This window comes from Syngnathus scovelli, chromosome 16, assembly GCF_024217435.2.
Source record: "Syngnathus scovelli strain Florida chromosome 16, RoL_Ssco_1.2, whole genome shotgun sequence".
Taxonomy (NCBI): domain Eukaryota; kingdom Metazoa; phylum Chordata; class Actinopteri; order Syngnathiformes; family Syngnathidae; genus Syngnathus; species Syngnathus scovelli.
In genome coordinates this window covers 8116881-8137353 of record NC_090862.1, presented here as the reverse complement: position 1 = coordinate 8137353, position 20473 = coordinate 8116881, and the positions used below count along the sequence as shown (strand labels likewise).

At 47.6% G+C, this 20473-nt stretch overlaps 2 protein-coding genes across 8 annotated transcripts in view; one reads left to right on the top strand and one right to left on the bottom strand.

Moving 5' to 3' along the window:
* LOC125983098 (excitatory amino acid transporter 2) overlaps positions 1 to 20473 on the top strand; it is a 26047-nt gene extending 5574 nt beyond the window's left edge. For 3 of the 6 annotated variants that reach the window (XM_049743982.2, XM_049743981.2, XM_068653327.1), the window contains 16 exons: positions 2697 to 2796; positions 2877 to 2912; positions 3052 to 3156; positions 7134 to 7292; positions 7417 to 7569; positions 7644 to 8084; positions 8151 to 8277; positions 9502 to 9735; positions 11237 to 11431; positions 12723 to 12857; positions 13063 to 13498; positions 13807 to 16821; positions 16897 to 17455; positions 18930 to 19209; positions 19787 to 19947; positions 20066 to 20473. In XM_049743982.2, the coding sequence (XP_049599939.1) occupies positions 2772 to 2796; positions 2877 to 2912; positions 3052 to 3156; positions 7134 to 7292; positions 7417 to 7569; positions 7644 to 8084; positions 8151 to 8277; positions 9502 to 9735; positions 11237 to 11431; positions 12723 to 12857; positions 13063 to 13498; positions 13807 to 13977 (2217 nt within the window). In that variant the 5' untranslated portion in view covers positions 2697 to 2771 and the 3' untranslated portion in view covers positions 13978 to 16821; positions 16897 to 17455; positions 18930 to 19209; positions 19787 to 19947; positions 20066 to 20473. Of the gene's footprint in view, positions 1 to 2696; positions 2797 to 2876; positions 2913 to 3051; positions 3157 to 7133; positions 7293 to 7416; positions 7570 to 7643; positions 8085 to 8150; positions 8278 to 9501; positions 9736 to 11236; positions 11432 to 12722; positions 13499 to 13806; positions 16822 to 16896; positions 17456 to 18929; positions 19210 to 19786; positions 19948 to 20065 lie in introns of those variants that run through there. The other 3 variants (XM_049743983.2, XM_049743986.2, XM_068653328.1) reach the window with 3 other exon arrangements.
* On the bottom strand, positions 16161 to 19941 carry kcna7 (potassium voltage-gated channel, shaker-related subfamily, member 7). Of its 2 annotated transcripts, none has more exons than XM_049743988.2 (3): positions 19801 to 19941; positions 18898 to 19684; positions 16161 to 17429 (listed from the first exon to the last, which is right to left on the bottom strand). In XM_049743988.2, exons 2-3 carry the CDS (start codon positions 19573 to 19575, stop codon positions 16569 to 16571), a joined length of 1539 nt encoding a protein of 512 aa, XP_049599945.1. In that variant the 5' UTR covers positions 19576 to 19684; positions 19801 to 19941; the 3' UTR covers positions 16161 to 16568. The 2 variants fall into 2 exon arrangements, with proteins under 2 accessions (XP_049599945.1, XP_049599946.1); XM_049743989.2 differs by having other exon boundaries at positions 18898 to 19583; positions 19801 to 19939.

Below are 20473 nucleotides of genomic sequence, written 5' to 3'. Positions count from 1 at the left end.
TGCGTTGCTCGTTCTCTAAAATGGCGGCCCAATATCAACAGCGTGACGGAAGATTCCCTGGTGGTAAACATGCCATAATACATACATAAGATTATTTGCACCGTTTTGGCATTTACGTGGAACGGGGGCTGGTTTCCTTGCAAAGAGCGCCAGTTCACAGCACTTGAGGCCCGCTTGAAGGATGCACAGTAGCACCACTAAAATTAGAGTTTGCAGATTCCTGAGTGGGATCTTCGCCATCAACACGCGCACTCCCACTCTGGTCAGTGTCTCCCTTGCGGCATTCCTCTTGCTCCCTGCCGTTTACTGTCACTCACTCCAAATCCTCCAGAAGTCTTCCGCCGCTTTGCCCGGACTCGCCCTGCGTGCTGGCAGATATTTGCTGCCCGGGGGGCTCATGTCAGCGAGAGTTTGCAGAGCGAAAGTTGTGAGCGCAGACGAACAAAGGTGCCGAGCCAAAATCCCCCCCGCCGCTACTCGCCCCGGTGTCGTCACCTCGGGACGTTTACCCGGTTTACTGTCAACGCCCACGCCACTATTTTTAAAAACATTTTTGTTCTCGGCACCGGGGTCAATTACTGCATTCAGGGAACAAAGTCAAAGATGTTTGCAAATTATTCATTTGCAGGAGGAACAAAATTAAAAGCAATTGAAAAAATAAAGCAATGCTAAATTGGAAAATATAAAATTGTTTTCATTTTCATTCTTTCACCCTCAAACCTGATCTGATTCACGCTGCCACGCTCCTCCCCCCTTCTACGTGAATGTTACGTAAGCTTTGACACCGGCTGGCAGGCCCGCCCAGCAATGCGCCATTCGGGACCGCGGTCCCCCGGCCTGAGTCCCTCTCATGTTCAGATGTCACTCAAACACGCCTGTATCATGACATAATTACACTTGTCCACTGTTACTTGTGCGATGTCCTCCTTGGGTGGAAACAAGCTATTATGGCAATTATGGCAAATGACCGAGCTGTCAGGACGCCCAAAGCGTGTCAGACGCGTTCCTCCATCGTGCTCTGTACAGCACCCCCCACACACCCCCATAATGGAGCCTGGATATTGCGGGGTCGGAAAGAATACCCCCCTCCCCCATCATGCCATCCTCGTCCAGTCTGAGTTGTTGGCCGTTTTTCCACTTCTGACATCCTTTCTTCAATCAATGGACCTTGCCAATGAACCCTTACCTCACACACACGCACGCACGCACACACACACACACACACGGAAAGTGATGTCAAGCCCCACATGGTTCCAATTTCAGGGGTAAATGCGGCGCTCCTTGCAATCTGACCCAATTTGCCCGAGTCGGCTGGAAATGTCCCAGCTCGACGCGGTGGCAAAGAGGTAAAGGTTCAAAGGTGAGGCCCAAGTTCTCAGGTGGGGGGGTGCCCGACGTCTGGCAGCAATCCGCAAACCTGCTTGTGACGCTCTGGGCACTAGTGCAATAGCGACACGGAAGTGTCCGCTATTGAGATTAGCTTCGTGTGTTTATCATAATCAATATGTAATACCCTTGATTCCCATATTGAACGGTTTTATAACAAGATTTCACTTACAATGCTGTATGGATATACATAGCTCAATTATTTCCATCATACCTTTGCTATGTCTTGGTAAATGATAGTGTTTTGTATCACACTTGGTTGTCTGCCAAAACATTAACGCATTTAGCTGTATCGTTGGCAGCGGTGTGCTGCTAATGTCTGTGAGCTTGACAGCTTTGTAAAAGGTCAATGAGAAGAACAATACACACACACACACACACACACACACACACACACACACAAACACACACAGACTCTGACAAACAAACACCACATGCGGCTACAAGTCTGTCCTATGGAAAACTGAAATTAGCGCCTGGAATGTTCTTGCGGCCCGACCCAGCGGAGGCCTCTTTAGGCGCGACTCAGGCTTTGCTAATTGGCTTAATGAGAAGCAGGCGTTGCTCGGAAGCAAACTGGCAAGGGCCACCGGGCGCCATCGAAGGCCGCCACGGGCCACACGCCGGTGGTGCTTTGAGGCCATCTCGCCTTACAGGCCACCTCGCCAGCGCCGCCAGTCCGGGTGTCTCATTGCAGGACACCGTCCATCCATGACGCCTTTCACTGCGACATGTCCGTACTTAATCATCTCGTTGCAAGCTTCACACCTCCATGCGGTGTGACACGACGCCCCCTCCCCTTGCCCGCCGCTTCGGCCTCTCGTCTCGCCAGAGGCAAAATGTTACAGGTTGTCCGCTTTACTCACCATACATCGCACGGACGGATCGCATTTCGCTCGCAGACTTTGTGTTAGGAGGGCTCGGGCAATTAGCCGCAGATTGATTTTCAGAGCGACAATGGACTCGCTGCAGCCCGCTTATTCGTGTTCCCGCCGTCTCCATCTGTCACTCCGGTGGGACTCCGGCCCCCTTTTGCGCATTTGGCATTATGTCGCTTTTTAAATGGACCTAAATGGCACAGACACTCAGATAAATGCCTGTCCTGTGATGTCATGCACGAGAGATGTGGGTGGAGCTCACCAACGAATAACTTTGAATGTCTTATTAATTCCTAAGGATAGAGCCAAGATGGGGAACCGCCTTTGACTATTAACTGTTCTTAACTTCTATTTCCACTAGTGAGATGTTACTTTTACAAGTAAGAATGTTACAATGAGATTATTTCCACTGGGGACAAATGTCTCTGGCAGAACCCGGGATGAAAAACTATCAAGGCCATCGTGAAAGAAGCTGACAAAACGAAGCCGTCGCTACTTTGCAGAGTCATGATGCCCCCCAGTGGACGGGAGGGTGAGTCTGCTTGTCATGTCCTAAAATGTCTTTTGTTTTCTGCACGCACGAATCCTAAATGAAATTTTTTTCTTCATCAGCATCCAGGACAGGAAGTGACCTGTGGTGGCGAGGAGGTGAGTGACGCTTGAGGGGGGGGGGGGGGGGGGGGGGGGGGGGGTTGCAGTGGCGCGCCATGAGGCAGGCGGGAGGGGATTGGTGCTCGCTGATGGGCTTTACAAGCTGTCGTCGCGTATAATCTGCAAATTTCCTCAGATGACGCAAAGACTTTGACTTTGCCTCTCCCGTCATCGTCGCATCCGACCTCTTCATCTCCCGATGCCTCGTACTTGTCGGTCGGGAGACAGCGACGCTCAGCAGGTAAGCTAACAGGCTCCGCCTCCGCCTCACCTGCTCGCCACACCTCCTCCTATTTTCAACCGTTTTTTTTCTTTTCATTTTATTCATGAATGAGTCAGTCTTTGAATGTAAATTGCTGTTTTTTTTCCTGATGAAACGTTTTGAAGTGGTTAGAAAGTTTACTAGTTGTGAACCTGGAAGAATGGTTGCATATACTAACATCTTACCTGGTAGAAAAGATGGTTCCAAGTGTTTGAAGGTGGAGTTTGATTGCCTTACAAAGTACAAGGTGAAGTTTACTTGTTTACCCAGCAGATGGGAACTTGCCCGAAGAGCCGCTTTGTAAATAGCCGATGTAGCCAGGGTGACGAGCAGATGTGATTGTCGGACTGTGCTTAAGGAGTTCAAACAACAGATTAATACACACAGATTATCATCTCCGAGAGGCAAGCCCACACACACACGTCAAGAAGGCGTGTCACGATACTCAGGATGCCAACATTTGCTGTGTGTTGTATTTTCATGATTTTGTGTAGCTTTCTAGTCAGGTAATGGGTTGACTTGTCGCCATAATCTCCTCACCCAGGCAACCGCAGGAATGTGCAGAAACTACAAGTTAAAATTCCATAAATAAGAAAAGTAGAAAAAGTTCTCTTTTTCTATAAAGAATATATATTTATCGATATTTTGATTTGCATGATGTTGTGATGTTTTTGGATGTTTAAAGGAACCGGGTGGCATTGACCCATGAACTTGAGTGCTTTGCTCGCTATGCTTAATGTTGTGGCCCGTCATTGTGAAAACGTGTGACACACAGTTCTGCTTTTTGTGGAGCGATGGGTTTAATATCGACTGGGACGTCCAAGCGGTGTTTAGTGTTACATCTTCCTCTGGCTGGTGTGTGTGTGTGCGTGTGTGTGTGTGTGTGTGTGTGTGTGTGTTTGGGGGGGGGGATTGGATTATATATCCTTCCCTTTGCAAAGCTCACACCAAACAATCAACTGTTGCAAGTAATCCCCTGGGACACACACACACACACACACACACACACACACACACACACACACACACACAAACATACACGCACACACACACAAGCGTAGTCCAATATGTATTTACACAATCCTCATTTGTTGTTCCATTCAGGTGTGGCGCAGTCCCCTGACATGAACTTCTGACTTCTGACATGAACTTCTGACATGAACTTCTGACTTTCGCATAGCAGTGTTCCATTGATGATTATCGTGTGACATCATCAGCCTGTCACCTAAATGCAAATGAGAATATATTTGGAAAAAAAGATACAATAATATACAATGAAGTCAATTGTTTGCATTAAGAGTTACATACAACCCATTCTGAGAAACGTTCATTTACCAGCGGGTTGCCCCACAGAAGTCGAAATTCACTACAATAGTATTTGACCTAGCAGTAGGCAAACTTTTGAAGCTGAAGTTTGCTGATGGTCAACCCACTACAAGGTTAAGTTGACCATTTGCGTCGCCAGTGGCGTCACTCTCTGACGTCATCGGCGGCTCGAGCTCGATTACAGTAATCAAAGGGCGCTGCGGAGCGGGATTATCCTGCGCTGTCATGGCCCGTTGTCGTGGAAACGTTGGCGATTAATAAGTTGTGTCCTAAGTACAACGCCCGCCACTACAGATTGGGATTGTGACCGTTGTCACGCGTGTTCGTCCCACTTGTCGCCTCTCTCGCCGTGGTCACGCACATTAAAAAAAATTGTACATAGAAGGTTGCGATCTTAGGGGAAGTTTCCTACAACTTTTTGGGTCTACCTCGTTATCCAGGTGCGTTAGCTCGACCCCGACCACTCGGATTTGCTCCGATCCGCCAGACGCTGTTTACATCTTAAAAGTTCACTTCCAGTCGAAGCCGTTTAATAATGCCACGTACAAGTTGGGGTTCTTACGTCTTCACTCTGCTATGATCTCGTTTCACATTTCATTGTCCCGGAGCTCTCACCGCCAACGTCTCTTAAGGGATTTCCCGGCGGGCCACCTGGCAGCTGAGGACGACCACCTGCGCCATCTCGGCAGCGTTGTTATCCATCTGAGCATTGCAGCTCCTGTTTTTTACTAGCCGTGCTAGGCGGTGGCGTGACGCACCGAGCCCAGAGCTCTGGCGGGTCAGGCCTGGTTCTTCGGTTACGCTCATCCTCTGATCAGCATCTGTTTCCCGTGCTCCCATAAAGTGTAATGAAGTACTTTTCAGGCAAAAAAGAAAAATAGGGGGAGGCTGGAGGCTTTCAGGGTTCCTTGGAGGCCGGTGAAGCTTCACCTTAAAACTGCTCTGACATTTCCTGGAGCAGCAAATAATCTGCCATAAAAGTTAGCATTTTATGTTGGGACCCACCCAAAATGTGTTTTATGTTGACGATGATGAAAATGACATTATGGCGCTATCAGGCGGAACCCACACATTCCGTCCACGTCAAATCCTGCTCATTTAAATACTCAACAATATTCAATACTTTCTTTAGTTCCCACACGCAGTTTTGTCTGGAAAGCCGACAGCAGGTCCGATCAAATCTGATCTTCCTCCCGCGCCACCTCTTTGTAACCCTGCCGCTGTCCGCCAAACAATATCGCAGCAAAGAATGACATAAGGACTGAAAAGAGGATTTATGAGGACGACAACAGCCAGAGGACCCCCCCCCCCCCCACAACCCCCCCGTACACACGCACACACTCACACTCTTGGAGGATTACAAGCTCGCCGTCCGAGGTAGCCGGGATGTTGTCCATCTCTGGACATCTCGTCGAGGGGTGTCGGAGGATGAGCGTTTGAGGCCGACAGGTAACAAACAGTATTTTCGTGTCTGTGGGATTATAATCCGTTTGCAAGGAGGGACAGTCGGCAGTCTGACGTGGACTTGGCCGGCGGCGGCGCTCTCCAGATGTGTTTACATGAACTGGTGGGAGTCTGAAATACAGACAGAGGATGCGTTCAAAATCAAAGCTTTTGTTGCGTTGGAGGCCGTGAGAATGTCGGCAGGGAAACGTCTTGTGTAACAATCCTGTGTTGAACCACGGGAATTCAAATAGAAATGCTTGCAGATGACAAATTCAATTGTCTACCATGCCGTATTGGGAGGCGTGGCATTTGGAGAGGAACACGCAATGCGAGATTCCCATATTTACCAATGACAAAACATATTGGCATAAAAACACATTGTGTGTTTATTGCACAAGCATTGAGGCAGATGCTTGCACAAGTTACTTCCTTTTTTATTATTGATACTGCCCCGGGATATTTACCCAGTTTGTTGGGTTTTTGTCGTTTTTTTAATTTTTTTTTTATTGTGCTTCTTTTGCCTAAAAACATAACTGAATAGGTGGCTTGCTGGGTAGGTTCTCGTTGAGTTCGACTGGTTCACTCAGTCTGTCTGTGATTGCTTTTCCAAGGAGGAGACAGCCAAATGGTTTTTGTGCAGTTTTAGTGAACCCCGCCAGTGTCGAGTAAGATGTTTTTTTGCATGTCTGCCTTTCCTTTTTTTTTTTTTTTGGTGGTGGGTTTTGAGGATCGAAAGGTTGCGTCACAATGGAGTGGCTTGGATGCTATGTGCTTGTGTGTACAAGAGGGTACTTGTCACGGATACCTGCGGGGTGAGCTAGGCGGTCGCTGAGGTCGCCTGGTGGCAGGTGGAGGGCGAGGGCCTGAGCGAACTTGAAATACAGAATTGCGATTTATTGATTGATTGCTCTCTCTAATTATTTAGCAGGATGGTCTTCATTTACAAGAACAATATTGACATCTTATGTTGACTTACAGTGCTGTGTCGCAGAATATGCACAAGGGCTCGGGAGTAAATTGAGATGTAACAAAAGTTAGTCAAGTCAGAAAAAAAATCCTAATGTGAAATATCACAAGTGTCTGTCTACAAGGTGGCAAGCATTTTGATGCATGCCCCACCCACTGATGCCAAGGTACGCTATAAATGGCCGCACTCTTCAGCTGAAATGCCTTTGTGTTGACAGGTAGGATGACCAACCAGGCCGCAGTCAACCAGTCCAACGCCAACAAGGCCAAGGCAGGAGATGAAAGTCAGCAGAATGACGGCGCGGAGGTGGGCTACAAAGACGCCGGCCACTGCAGCCGCAACACTCACAGCCTCCTACTGGGCCTCACCGTCATGGGTACGCGCCGACTGCAGGGCGTCAAGCAACAAAGCTGCGATCTGCCACAGTGGCATTGACGTGTGACGTGCATGAGATCATGATAAAAATGATAATGAAGGGTGTTGTTGTGACACTGTGTCAGGTGTGGTGATGGGAGCCGTTCTGGGCATGTTGCTGCGCTACATGAAGGTGACGGACAGCTCGGCCCTCACCATGGTCTCCTTCCCCGGCGAGATCCTCATGAGGATGCTCAAGATGCTCATCCTGCCCCTCATCATCTCCAGCCTCATCACAGGTCAGCTCACCTTCTGCTCAAAATTAGCATTTAAAAAGACAAATAGTCTTGAAATGTCCGCCGGTGCCTTTCAGGTCTGGCCGGACTGGACGCTCGCTCCAGTGGCAGAATGGGCAGCAGAGCCATGGTGTACTACATGAGCACCACCATCATCGCTGCCATCCTGGGCGTCATTCTGGTGATCAGCATCCACCCCGGCAACCCCAAGCTCAGGGGGGGCTCCGCCGTCTCAGCCCCTCCGAAGAACCAGGAAGTCAGCAGTCTGGATGCCTTCCTGGACCTCATCCGCAACCTCTTCCCAGAGAACTTGGTGCAGGCGTGCTTCCAGCAGGTGATTTGGCAGACTCCGTCTGTTTGCTCACATTCTGCCGATGACGCTTGTAACCGATGTCAAACTTTGCGACCGAAGGTCCAGACGGTGTTGAAACAGGCGGCGGTGACGGCCGCAAACCAAACGGAACCAATTGTCGTCAGCAGAAAAAAACTGGAGTATAAATGGGGCATGAACGTCCTCGGTGAGACCGCTGCTAACGCTAACGCAATAAACCTCTATAACGACGACTACTGATGTATTGCTTCAGGCTTGATCGGCTTCTTCATCACCTTCGGCATCTGCATGGGCCGGATGGGCGAGCGGGGCAAAGTCATGTGCGACTTCTTCAACGTCCTCAATGAGATCATCATGACCATGGTGTCCATGATCATGTGGTGAGTGGCGTGTCTTGCGTTCACTCTCTCTCAGGTCGAACCATGGCTTGCATTTGCGATATTTTTGGTCTGAGAGGTCACCTCGGAAGCCAACTTTGAAATCCAATGTTAGAAGCTACCGGTAGAGGCTAATGCTAAAGCTAAGTTTAAATTAATGTCGGATGGTAACTGGTCTTTCTGAGCTATAAATCAGCAAATTGCACTTAAGCAGCTTCACTAATCTCACTGTTTCATCAAAACCCCAGTAAAATATTCTTTTGGGGGGGACTCACATAGCCAAGATTAGGTTTGTGTTTCAGCAAATAGTTTGTATTCCATTCTACAGTAAAAATGTCAAGTTTTGGGAAGATCAAAATCTCAATGAGAATCTTTTCCCACATTCTTCCTCTTGACGCCACTTTAGCAAAACATTTCTGCTTTTGCTCACTTGGGTCGGCGTCTGCGTTATTTTGACATGCCGGAGATAGCGTGCATGATGGCTGCTGACACTGACGGAGAAGGCAAGGGAAGAACTCGCACCCTGAATGCACTGTGGAAACCCGGCATCGGGGTGTGTGTGTGTGGGGGGGGTCGAGCAAAAGCGTGTCGGTGTGAAGGACGTGGACAGATGGGATCCTGGACTCTGTGGTATGCACACATGCTCGGGGAGAAGGAAAAATGTTGACTTCTCCCACGGGGGACGACGTGGAACATCTCTGCAATGTAATGAACCAGCAGAGGTGGCAAAAGTACTCACACCCTGTACTTAAGTACGATTACTGATAGACCAATGTCTTTAAGCAAAAAAAAAAGTACAGGCATTTCTATGAAAAGTCTACTGCTTTGTATTCAAATACCAGGTAAAAAAAAAAAACAAGGCGACATCCAAGCAACAAAAAGAAGACGACGAACGCGGAAAGATGGAGCGGCTCAACTGCGGTGGGCGCAGAAAGACAAAAAAAAAAAATGTCTATGTGCAGCTGCTCGGCAGAGGAAGTGTGCGCGTTCGCATCACTCGCGCTGTGTAAACACATTAGCCGGCAGCTAAACACAGAGGCCAGTGTATACAAGAAGGCGCATCGGACGAGGAAGACATCCATCAGCGTGCACGCGGCACGCTTCGCAAAGGCAAACTGATCTGGCAACTGGACGGCAATGGGAGATCCACGTGGCAAATCTGCTGGGAAATTGGCCCACTTGGTCACAAAGCACGTCAAAAGTCAAAGTGGCAAATCTTTTTTGCAGGTATTCCCCGGTGGGCATCGCCTCGCTGATTGCGGGTAAGATTGCAGCCATCGGCAACCTGGAGGTGGTGGCACGGCAGTTAGGCATGTACATGGTGACCGTCGTGGTGGGCCTGCTCATACACGGTGGCCTTATCCTGCCCGCCATCTTCTTCGCCATCACCCGCAAGAGTCCCTTCACCTTCTACTCAGGCATCTTCCAGGCCTGGATCACTGCACTGGGCACGGCCAGCAGGTAACACAGCTGCAATAATGAGCTAAAAAAAAAAAAAAAAAACTTTTTTAGTTCCAGCTATTTTCATTATCAGAAATGAAATGCCTATTTAACAAAAGACAGTACCCCACATACAAATTGGTGGTAAAGACCCAGTAAGTCCAATTGCTTGTTTTTCATTTACAAAATGAAATAAATATATGCAAATTAAAGTACAGAGTACTATTAAAATGCATTTATTTTAATGATAAAAGAATAATTCATTCCCATTTTTCCCACCCAAAAAAAAACTCTTGAATTTTTTTGTACAATCATCAATCTATATAGAACTAAAAAATACAATTCCTGGAGAAATTTCGTGTGAAGGCGAAGAAGCTGAAAAAATCTTGGAGAATGATTTTTGCGTTAAGCAGGAAAAATGAAAAACGCGAAAGATGGTAAGTGTGAAATACGGTAAGCGTGAAAATGATAAGCGCAAAAAATGTTAAGCGAGAAAACAAGAAGCGTAAAACGGTTAGCACGAAAAACGGTAAGCGCGAAAAACGGTAAGTGAGAACACGGTAAGTGAGAAAAACGATAAGCGGGAAAGCAATAAGCGCAAAAAAGGATAAGTGTGAAAAACGATAAGCGGGAAAGCAGTTAGCACGAAAAAGGTTAAGCGCGAAAAACGGTAAGCGCAAAAAACGGTAAGTGCGAAAAACTGTAAGCAAGAAAGTGGTTGGTGCGAGGAACGGTAAGCGGGAAAATCGGTACACGAGAAAACAGTAAGCGCGAGAAAAGGTAAGCGTGGAAAACGGTAAGCGCAAAAAAACGGTAAGCGAGAAAACGATAAGCGCGGAAAACGGTAAGCGCGAAAAACTAAGCGGGAAAAATGTTTCGCATGAAAACGGTAAGCGCGAAAAACGGTAAGCGAGAAAACGGTTAGTGCACAAAATGGTGAGCGCAAAGAACGATAAGCGAGTAAACGGTAAGCGCGAAAAACATTAAGCGAAAAAACGGTAAGCGCAGCAAACGGTAAGCGGGAAAGCAATAAGCGCGAAAAAGGATAAGCGCAAAAAACGCTAAGCGGGAAAACAATGAGCTAGAAAATGGATAACCGTGTAAAACGGTATGTGAGAAAACGATATGCGCAAAAACGGTAAGCATGACAAATGGTAAGCACAAAAAACGGTAAGCGTAAAACGATAAGCGAGAAAACAAAAAGTGCGGAAAAACGGTAAATGTTTAATGTGCCATTAAGAATGAATGAGGAGATTTTCGCTGCAAATATACGAATTTTGCGAAAACGGTAAATTTTTTGAACGAAAAAAATATACGCAAACGTCGTGTGAATATTGCGTGAAAGTTGGAACTATGTGGAAGTAGTTATCGCCTTCACACAATAAATACATTATTTGATCAAATAACTAAAATCTTGATAATTTGTAAAATTTTATATTTTACTGTTTATTTTATTTATCAAATTTTGTCAATTTATTACTCTGGCACGTCACTACCTAATTTATGTCATGTGGACATTCAGCGCCGGGACCTTGCCGGTCACGTTTCGCTGCCTGGAGGAGAACCTGAAGATCGATAAGCGCGTGACCCGATTCGTGCTGCCCATCGGTGCCACCATCAACATGGATGGCACGGCGCTCTACGAGGCCGTGGCGGCCATCTTCATCGCACAGATGAACGACATCACGCTGGACGGCGGCCAGATCATCACAGTCAGGTTAGCCTCAAAAACACTCACTTGGCGTTATTTTAATGAGTGATTCATCTGTCATTGATTTTGTTTTTTATTAATCAATGAATACGATTTAAAAATACATATAATTTCTTTATTATATAAAAGGACATTATTTCAAATTGACAGTGTAGAAAATGTAGAAAGATTTGCTTAATGGCTTTTTAAAAGATTTGTAATACGTTAAATTGTAACGCAATTAAAATAAATAAAATATTTAATTTAAGTAACATGAATTCAGTTGATGACTTTTATAATTCTCTTCTGGTTAAAAACATAAGGGCACATTTTTGATGAGAGGGTTTGACTATGATGTTATATTACAATATATGATAACAAAAGGCCACAAGAGTATACAAGGGTTTGATCATTTATGTGTTGTGTGGCACATCAATCAATGCTGTCACGTAAAATCTAATTTCTATTCAAAATGTTTTCTAAAACAAGGTTATGGCAGTCACGATATACCGTCACCTCCTTGGCACATTTCAAGCACTGTCGAAATGTGGCAAATTCAATTAGCCAAAGTTGCTCTTGTTGTTTTCCTTGGGATCGGAGCAGCACAGTTTGGATGCCGTGCGCTTGTGTGTGTGTGTGTGTTTCTCATTTGCATATAATCGATTCCCGGCGGAGGGTTTTGGTCGTTCCAGCAGACTTGCACTCACAGCCGAGCATTTCTTCTCTATGCGCGCTTTGTTGTCTGTGGTTCGTCGGCCTCGCGTGGTGTAATAAGACCAACATTTTGCCGCATCTGTCTGCAGTTAAGTGGATTTCTCAAAGCGGCCCGCTTTCATGTCGCTCGAGTTCAAATCCCCATCGTGGCGGTAGGTCACAAACATTCTGAGTTCTCTAGGAAAAGCACAAAGAGCTTTGCCTTGTTCATTCCTCGTTGGGGCAGCAAACATTCGTCGAGGGGCGGCGCACTCGCGGTCGTCCCGACAAACCATTCCCAGTGTGTGTTCAAGTATTTAATCAATGTCAGCTTGACCGCCAACCTCTAAATACTGTATTGTCTGTCATGACACATTGCTGACTATTGTCTTCACACATGTGGCATGCCGTTGTCTGCAAATGTGTCAGCAAACAGACAAGAAAGAAAAACAGAGCCTTCAAAATGGTGAAAATCAAGCCGCTCGCTCTGCTTTTGAATGACCAGGTAGCTTCAACTTGAAGATGCTTCCTAAACTTGGCTCAAAGACAACAAAATGACCCAAAGACTAGTCGCTGGTGGTGCTCTGTGTCCTGGCGTTGATGTGCTTGTCCTCCCTCACGCCAGCATGACGGCCACCCTGGCCAGCGTGGGAGCGGCCAGCATTCCGAGTGCCGGATTGGTCACCATGCTGCTGATCCTGACGGCTGTGGGCCTCCCCACGCAGGACATCAGTCTGCTCATCGCCGTCGACTGGCTGCTGTGAGTCAAAAGGGATTTGGCGGCTTGCCGGCATTCGTGCGGGGGAAACAGTTTGTCCGCTCAGCAGCGGCGGGGGCACTCGAGTGGACTTGACTTCTAACCCAGCCATAACTTGAGTGTAAAAATGTCATTTTTTGCCGCAGTAAATTGGGACTAGCCTGTCCCAGTTAAGACTCAAATATGACTCACTCCCTCTGCCGCTCAGCGACCGGATGCGCACCTCCATCAACGTTGTGGGCGACTCGTTTGGGGCCGGCATCGTGGACTACTTGTCCAAAGCTGAGCTTCAGGAAATAGACGCGGCCGAAATGCAAATTCTCGCGGTGGAGGAGGAACTGGATTTCATCCCGCCGCCGCCCATCCTGACCGAGATGGACCCACTCAAGCCGCCTGAGCTGCCCCCCCGCTCGCCCCGCCCTCCCAAGCAGAACCACCACAGCCACGTCCTGTCCCAGTCCCACTCGCTCACCTACTCGCCGTCCCGTTCTATCCGCTCCCCGTCGCCACGTTCTATCCGTTCGCCCTCCCCGCGTTCCGTGTGCTCCCACTCCCACTCCCCTCGGCCTTTCCGCGCCCACTCGCCTCGCCTTCTCTGCAGGACGGAGCCGGGCTACTGTGCCCTGCCCAGCCACGACACCCAGGTACGATCATGCTCTGGTGCAGTGGTTTGGTTTACCTTCCTTGGAACTTGTCAGTTCAAAGTAAATTAGGCCTGATAAGATATTAGGTCAGTACTGGGATTGTTGGCTTGATATGTCAATAGATGGTCAACTCGACAGGTGGATGGGGATGTTGGTAGGTATTTTAGTTGATGAAGAGGTAGAGAGGTGCCAGTTATGGAGGCAGATTAAGTACGGCGCTAGCTAGCAAGAAAACATGATCTAAAAGTGTGATGTTAGCATCGGACAGTTAGCATTGTCATTGGCCTGGCGTGTTTGTGGTCCCTTAGCTACCCACCTTGCCCCGGTGCTACCGCGACCGACTGCACAGAGAGAGCGAGACGGAGGAGGAGGAAGAGCGAGAACGGGAACGCGTCCTGGGCGAGCCCAGCGACGGTGAAGAGAGCGACGACACCGCCTACGACCGGCGACACGCCATCCTACCGTGTGACCTACCGTGACAACAGCCAACGTCCACGTGTTTCAATTTGTGTTACAGTCAAAGCAATTGTCATTTGATGTTCAAATTATTAAATTCATTCATCTCTCACTGTCTTGGATTCATTATTTTCTAACCCAAACGCTACCTCGTGAAAGCCATGTTTCCACCAGGCGGCGGTTTTTGGTCCCGTTTGGGGCAAGGTTGTGTCGCGTTACGTATTCTGTGGCAAAAGGTTATCCATCTATGCTCTACCAGTTTGTGTTGCCTTAAGTTGACATAGTGACCTGGCGGAGCCAGACCGTGTCCCCCATTTTGCGTCACCTTCAATTGATCTTGAATGCTAGGCGCGTCCTCCTTCCATTTTGTCAGCTCTTTGCTATTTCTCTTTATGTTTTTCTTAAATTTCATGACTCATTGTTGCTGAAAAGCGTACAAGCGTTGCTGTGCTTTGTTGTTGTTTTGTGTTTTGACTTTTTCGTCTGATTTTATCTTGTGGATCAGGAACGTAACCTCCCACGTCACGACTCCGCTTGAATGCCTTTTTTTTTTCAACGTGGCAGGTCTTTTGCGTGCGCGTGCATGCGCAATAAAAGCCCCTCCAAGAGTTCCTTTAAGAGCAGTGTTTTCTTTTTACCTTCTGTGGGAGGATTTTGCGTCGTGCAAAAGGGGGTCACACGTCACAGTTTAAGATGCACAAAAAAAAAAAAAACACAAAGACATTACTGGACACACACTGGCACACACACACCATTGATGAGACAAAGATGTACATATCGACACACTTAATCCTCTCAAAGAAGATGGAGGGATGGTAGATAGGGAGCAGCAGATGGCCAGAAAGAAGTCAATCCTTCTCATTCTTCCCAGACGGCATACGAGCGCTGGATGATTGCATTGCAGGCCTGATGTTTGCTTGTGTTTGTTTGCGTGTGTCCTCAAGTGAGGCCTAAGGGGAAGTTTGATGATGTTCTGATGCACTAATCTGGCAGGTAGCACGTCACCGTTGATGAGATGCAACCGAAAATGACACAAAGTGGGGGTTGTGTGTGTTTACAGGATGTAAAAAAGACGGTAGAGGGAGAAACAAGGTGGAAATATTTGTACGGGTACAGATGGAAACAGATGGGAGTGTCATTAGATGGTAGACAGCTGCTATGGGAATGGTACTTTTTAGGTCGGTTAGATACATGTAGATGGATAGGTCGGATGGTTAGGGTCAAATATGACATATATTAAGCATATACGTCATGTATAACTTCATTCTCTTTTTACTCGTCAGTACTGTACATTGTTGATGCTGCGCAACAGCGACCTCTGCTGCCGCTCATGCTAATTACGCCACTTCACACCATGAAAACGATTTCATTTATCTATAGAGCTGTTTTCTGTCAGTGCCTTGCAGTTGGTCTAGTTCAACGTAGGCAAACATATTTGATTTATACGACAACTAAAACATTATAAATAGTACTTGAATCTGTTTGACACAATTGTATACACCCCAATTTTTGGTTTTTGAGAACATCAAAGCCAATTTGAGTCCCCGCAAATGTTGGCAGCGTTTCATACTCTGTGACATTCCAGAACTAAACGCTCTCTTCTGGTTGCAATTGACTTAAAACAACACACATGTACGGAGAGATGAATTATTCAACAATTATAAACGTGTGTGGGGATATGAAATACAGGATTAATTTAAGGAAATCCAATATTCATATTTGTGCCTCTCCAGCTGCTAATTAAGGTTACCAGAAGATGACACACAGCTGGTGTTTTACAATCACAAGAAGAAAGCGATTTTTAAATGAGCGTCAATCAAAAGTGAGCAATTCATCGTGTGTACCTAATGAGTTTTCTTTAATGGAAGTTTTGGCCCAGAAACGCCAATCGTGACTTTCGGCGTCAAAACAAAGCAAATCAAAGAAGCATGTGGCGCCCATTAGCATGATGATCATTTCAAGAAGGATTTTTGATGTTTGTTGATGTCACTGCCTTGTAAATGAAAAGCAGCAGCCGGACCAGCCTGGTCCACTGCATGTGAGCCCTCGAGGTGGAATGGCAGCACTTGAGCTTCAAGTAGTGATGTCTCTTTTTATTTGAACCTCTGTAAAACGTAACCTTCAAAATTCTGCTATAAAAGTATTCATATGTACGCAAATACGTGGTGTGGCACATTCTGTTCAACTCGCAAAGTCATCAGGCATATTTGAGCCAAAGATATTTATTGACACTGAGGATTATGCAAATGTTTGCACTTGTTTGTTTGTTCATTTAAATGCCGCCAATTACTTTTGTGGTTCTAGCTAGACAGGCTGGCCGGCCAACAGATTTTACCTTTGAGCAGATGAGAATTTTAACGGATTCTAATGTTCATATAGCTTTAGCCAGGGCCTACATTTATTTGGGTTGAATTTTGCTGAATAGCACGTGCCACACATGCAGCTAGCCCAAGAATGTCGCTTGACTGCAATGACTATTTCAAACAGCATAAATTTGTTGCAAACTTAAAAATTGTAAAATATGTCAGTCTTTATGTGGTTGTTTGCAGGTGCCCACTATCCGTGTTTCCCTTTGATTTTCCATCCTGCTGCTATTGCTGCTTCTGTGGTTCCTTCACACCTGCGTGACCAGAGGTTCTCTGAAAAGAATGTTCGCCCCGCCAACATCTCCATCTGACTTGCTGTTCCTTCCGTAAAGTGGTACACTCTCCCATGTGTCCTCAGGCGCCTCGTCCATCTCGTCGTCGTCGTCGCCCTCCCAGAGAGAGGTGGACACGTGTTGGTACTCCGTGGTGTCGTCCCGCTCCATCTCGCGGTGATAGAAATAGCTGAAGTTGGACACGATGACGGGCACAGGCAGGGAAATGGTGAGCACGCCGGCGATGGCGCACATGGAGCCCACCAGTTTACCGCCCACCGTCTCTGGGTACATGTCGCCGTAGCCCACCGTCGTCATGGACACCACGGCCCACCAGAAAGCCTCGGGGATACTGGTGAAGGACGTGTCCGGGCGGTCCACCTCGGCAAAGTAGACGGCGCTAGAGAAGAGGATGACGCCGATGAAGAGGAAGAAGATGAGCAGGGCCAGTTCTCGCAGGCTGGCCTTCAGCGTCTGGCCCAGGATCTGAAGACCTTTGGAGTGTCGAGACAACTTGAAGATCCTGAAGACCCTCACAAGCCGGATGACCCGGATGAGGGCTAGTGACACCGAGGGCTGCGCCCCCTTGTCCCTGGCCAGCTCCGTGCCCAGCGTGACAAAGTAGGGAATGATGGCGAAGAAGTCGATGGTGTTCATGACGTCCTTGAAGAAGTGCATCTTGCTGGGTGAGCAGCTGAAGCGCATAACCAGCTCGAAAGAGAACCAGCAGATGCAAATGGTCTCCACGATGAAGAAGGGGTCCTGGAAGGGGGTGAAGACCGCCGAGGTGGAGAGCGTCTCGTTGCCGACGGCCGTGTGAAGAACACTGCTGAACCTCTGAAAGACAACGACCGGTTTCAGAGGTAGGGTCGAGTCCTAAGCGAGTCTCAATCTGTAACCGTCCGAGTTTCAAGCAATTCGCAAATTATCGAAGCGATCGCATAAGACAAACCAAAAGTGGACGTGTTTACTTTGCACTTTAGGCCAATTCGACGTTGACGTGTAGCGCTCCTCCGCTTTCACTTGTTGCGGGTTCATTTTTAATTTCTAGGTCTATATTTAAAAAGTTGGACTTGAGTTTCGCACCAACACTAGCTCATTTTCTGGGAAGTGGGCGACTTGACTGGGCTTGGCTCTAACGAGATGAATCAAGTTACCTTTGCAGTTTTGTGGTTAGCGTCACAGTGCTCAATTTGTGGCTTAGCCGGTCCTGACTGTCTGGCCTTCATTTTCTTTTTATCCACATGCATCTTCACGTTTGACACTGGGATAATGTCAACATTCCGGCTTGGCCTGGCCTGGCCTTTTACACGTGCGATTTAATCAGACTTGGCTGTACCACGACATGCCGTGCGGTTGCTCGTTGCTCATCGTCATCTCACCGAAACCATAGACAGAGTAGAGAGAGTCCAATCCTGCCCCCTTGTGACTGTGAGCTATTTCATATGGTTTAAGTGCAAGCTGGTTGAACATTAATGGCACGGAGTTCATCTCTATCTTGCAAACTCCAGACCTGATTTAAACCCTAACCAAAACCCAAATCCTAGTCAAATCCTGAATTCTTAAATTTATGATCCAAAAACCTAATCCGAACCAAATTATGACCCTAAAACCAAGCCCTAACCCTGAACACCAATCTTATTTATCTAACTCAAATTCTTCACCCATAGCCCAAATATGACCCTAATCCAAATCAAAATCCCCTTTGCCCTAGCCTGGTTTGCTTTGGTGACCATCATGTCATCGTCATGCTGTTTTCAAGTTTATTAATAAACAGAATCATATCTGGATGGCTTATCCTTCATCTATATTTGGAGCTCTATATCTCTGAGAGGTAACCCGAGAGCACCTCATCTGCTTTCCTCGACTCGATGCACTTGGCTCTACCTCAACTTCTGGAATATCGTCTCCATCTAAATGTGCTCTCCCATCCTGACTGCTATCAGGGCTTGTTTAGTCTGCTTCTTGGATACTCAAGGGAAGATCTTTCCCTCATTTTCCTTTCCCTCTCTCTCTTCTCGGAATCGAGTTCAACAATGTTACCAACAATGCCGAGTCTTTCACATGAACCAAACTTAGACAATTTTGGACAATGGGTCAAAGGCTACCACAACAAGAAGCAATATTAGGAGATCCAAAGATGAATGTATTCATGATGAATGATGATGTATTGAGGGATAATGTTACTCGATACAATCGGGACATCTACCTTTTGCATTTTAGTTAACAAAGCATGAGCTGAGCAAGTTCATCCGAGAACAGTTTGGGAGAATTGAGGAACTTGAATTGTGAATGCCACGCGTACCTCCCTCTGCTCTCTCTCGTTCTTGAACTCAGGCAGCGTTTCCAGACAGAAGATGAGGATGGAGATGATGATGACCAGGACGCTAACGATGGCGATGATGCGGGCCGCGCTGGATGACTCGGGGTACTCGAAGAGCATCCAAAGGCGGCGGCGCAGATCCCCGCTGGGCAGAGCTCGCTCCTCCTCCTTGGGGAAGCCCTCATCCTCCTTAAAACGGTCCAGGATGTCTTCGCCCAGCTGGTAGAAGCGCAGCTCCTCGAGGAACACGTCCAGTGGCACGTTGGCCGGCCGCCGCAGTCTGCCGCCCGACTGGTAAAAGTACAGTATGGCCTCAAAGCACACCCGACTGCGGTCGAGGAAGAGCTCGTTTCGCACAGGGTCAAAGTAGCGCAGCCGCTTACGGGGGTCACCCAGTAGGGACTTGGGGAACTGGGCCACAGTGCGCAGCTGGGTCTCATAACGCATGCCCGACACGTTGATGGCCAAACGCTCGGTTAGGCCCCAGCCGCTCCTGCACGCTGGACGCCGCTTGTCCCGCTTGGTGTCACCACCAGGGGACACCACCACTGCCTTTCCGCTCGCCTTCTCCTGCTGGTTGTGCTCATCTTTGACCCGCTTGTCCTCACCCTCAGAGGAAGGGCTGTCTTTGCTTCTGTCGTCTTTGTCTGGGCTCGCCATGTCTCAACCTTGAACCATGACAAGGGTACTTTGAAAGACTCAAAATCCAACTATTTGATCCTCTAAGACAAGGGTGTCGCATGTCAGACTCATTCTTGTCACCAGGCCACTGTAAAATGACACGACATCATTTATGGCTAATTATTTTGTGGATCCAAACTGTGACTCACCCTGGAAACCCTCGTTTGAGAATTGTTTCTCTAAATTTCAGGAAATGAGTCTTACCTTGGTGATTCCTGTGGGTTCAATCAGCGAGCGTCGCCCCTATGAGCGTCGCCGCCCACTCAGGCTCACCCGTCCGTCTTCGGGGGGGTCCAGCATCCCCTCAAATATGCTGATGGTGTCCACTCTGCTCCTCTTTGTAGTCCTCTGGTGAGTATGGTGGCGCGAGGTCGGAGGTGCCACAATCTTTCGGTGTATGTGTGGGCCACTTGACGGGGACGCCCTCACTCACCCGCTCACTTTCTCTCCCCCCCCCCGCGCTTGTCAGGAAATGCTGTAAGGCCGAAATTTAATCTTCCAGCTTCTCCAAAGGCCACCACCGCCGCTGGCCCTTCGCCTCTTTTGCCCCTGGAGACCCCCTCACCCCCAAAATTAACCCCTAAAACATGACCTTAAACACACTGCAAATGATAACACACAAAGTGATTCAAATATGACTAATGATTCAGAATGCAACATAATTATTTTAAATAACTTTCATTATTGTCTTTTCTGTATAAATTCTGTTAATTGAGACCCCCCAAATTACCAGCTTGTTCAACCATCAACATTGCATCGTGAAAGACACCAGGACGTTTTCAATTACCACACTTGGTAAAAATAACACCCACACACTGATGTGAGCGTGAAAAGTAACATTTATATTAAAGTTTTGTCAGCTCTTCCTGTTTGCAAA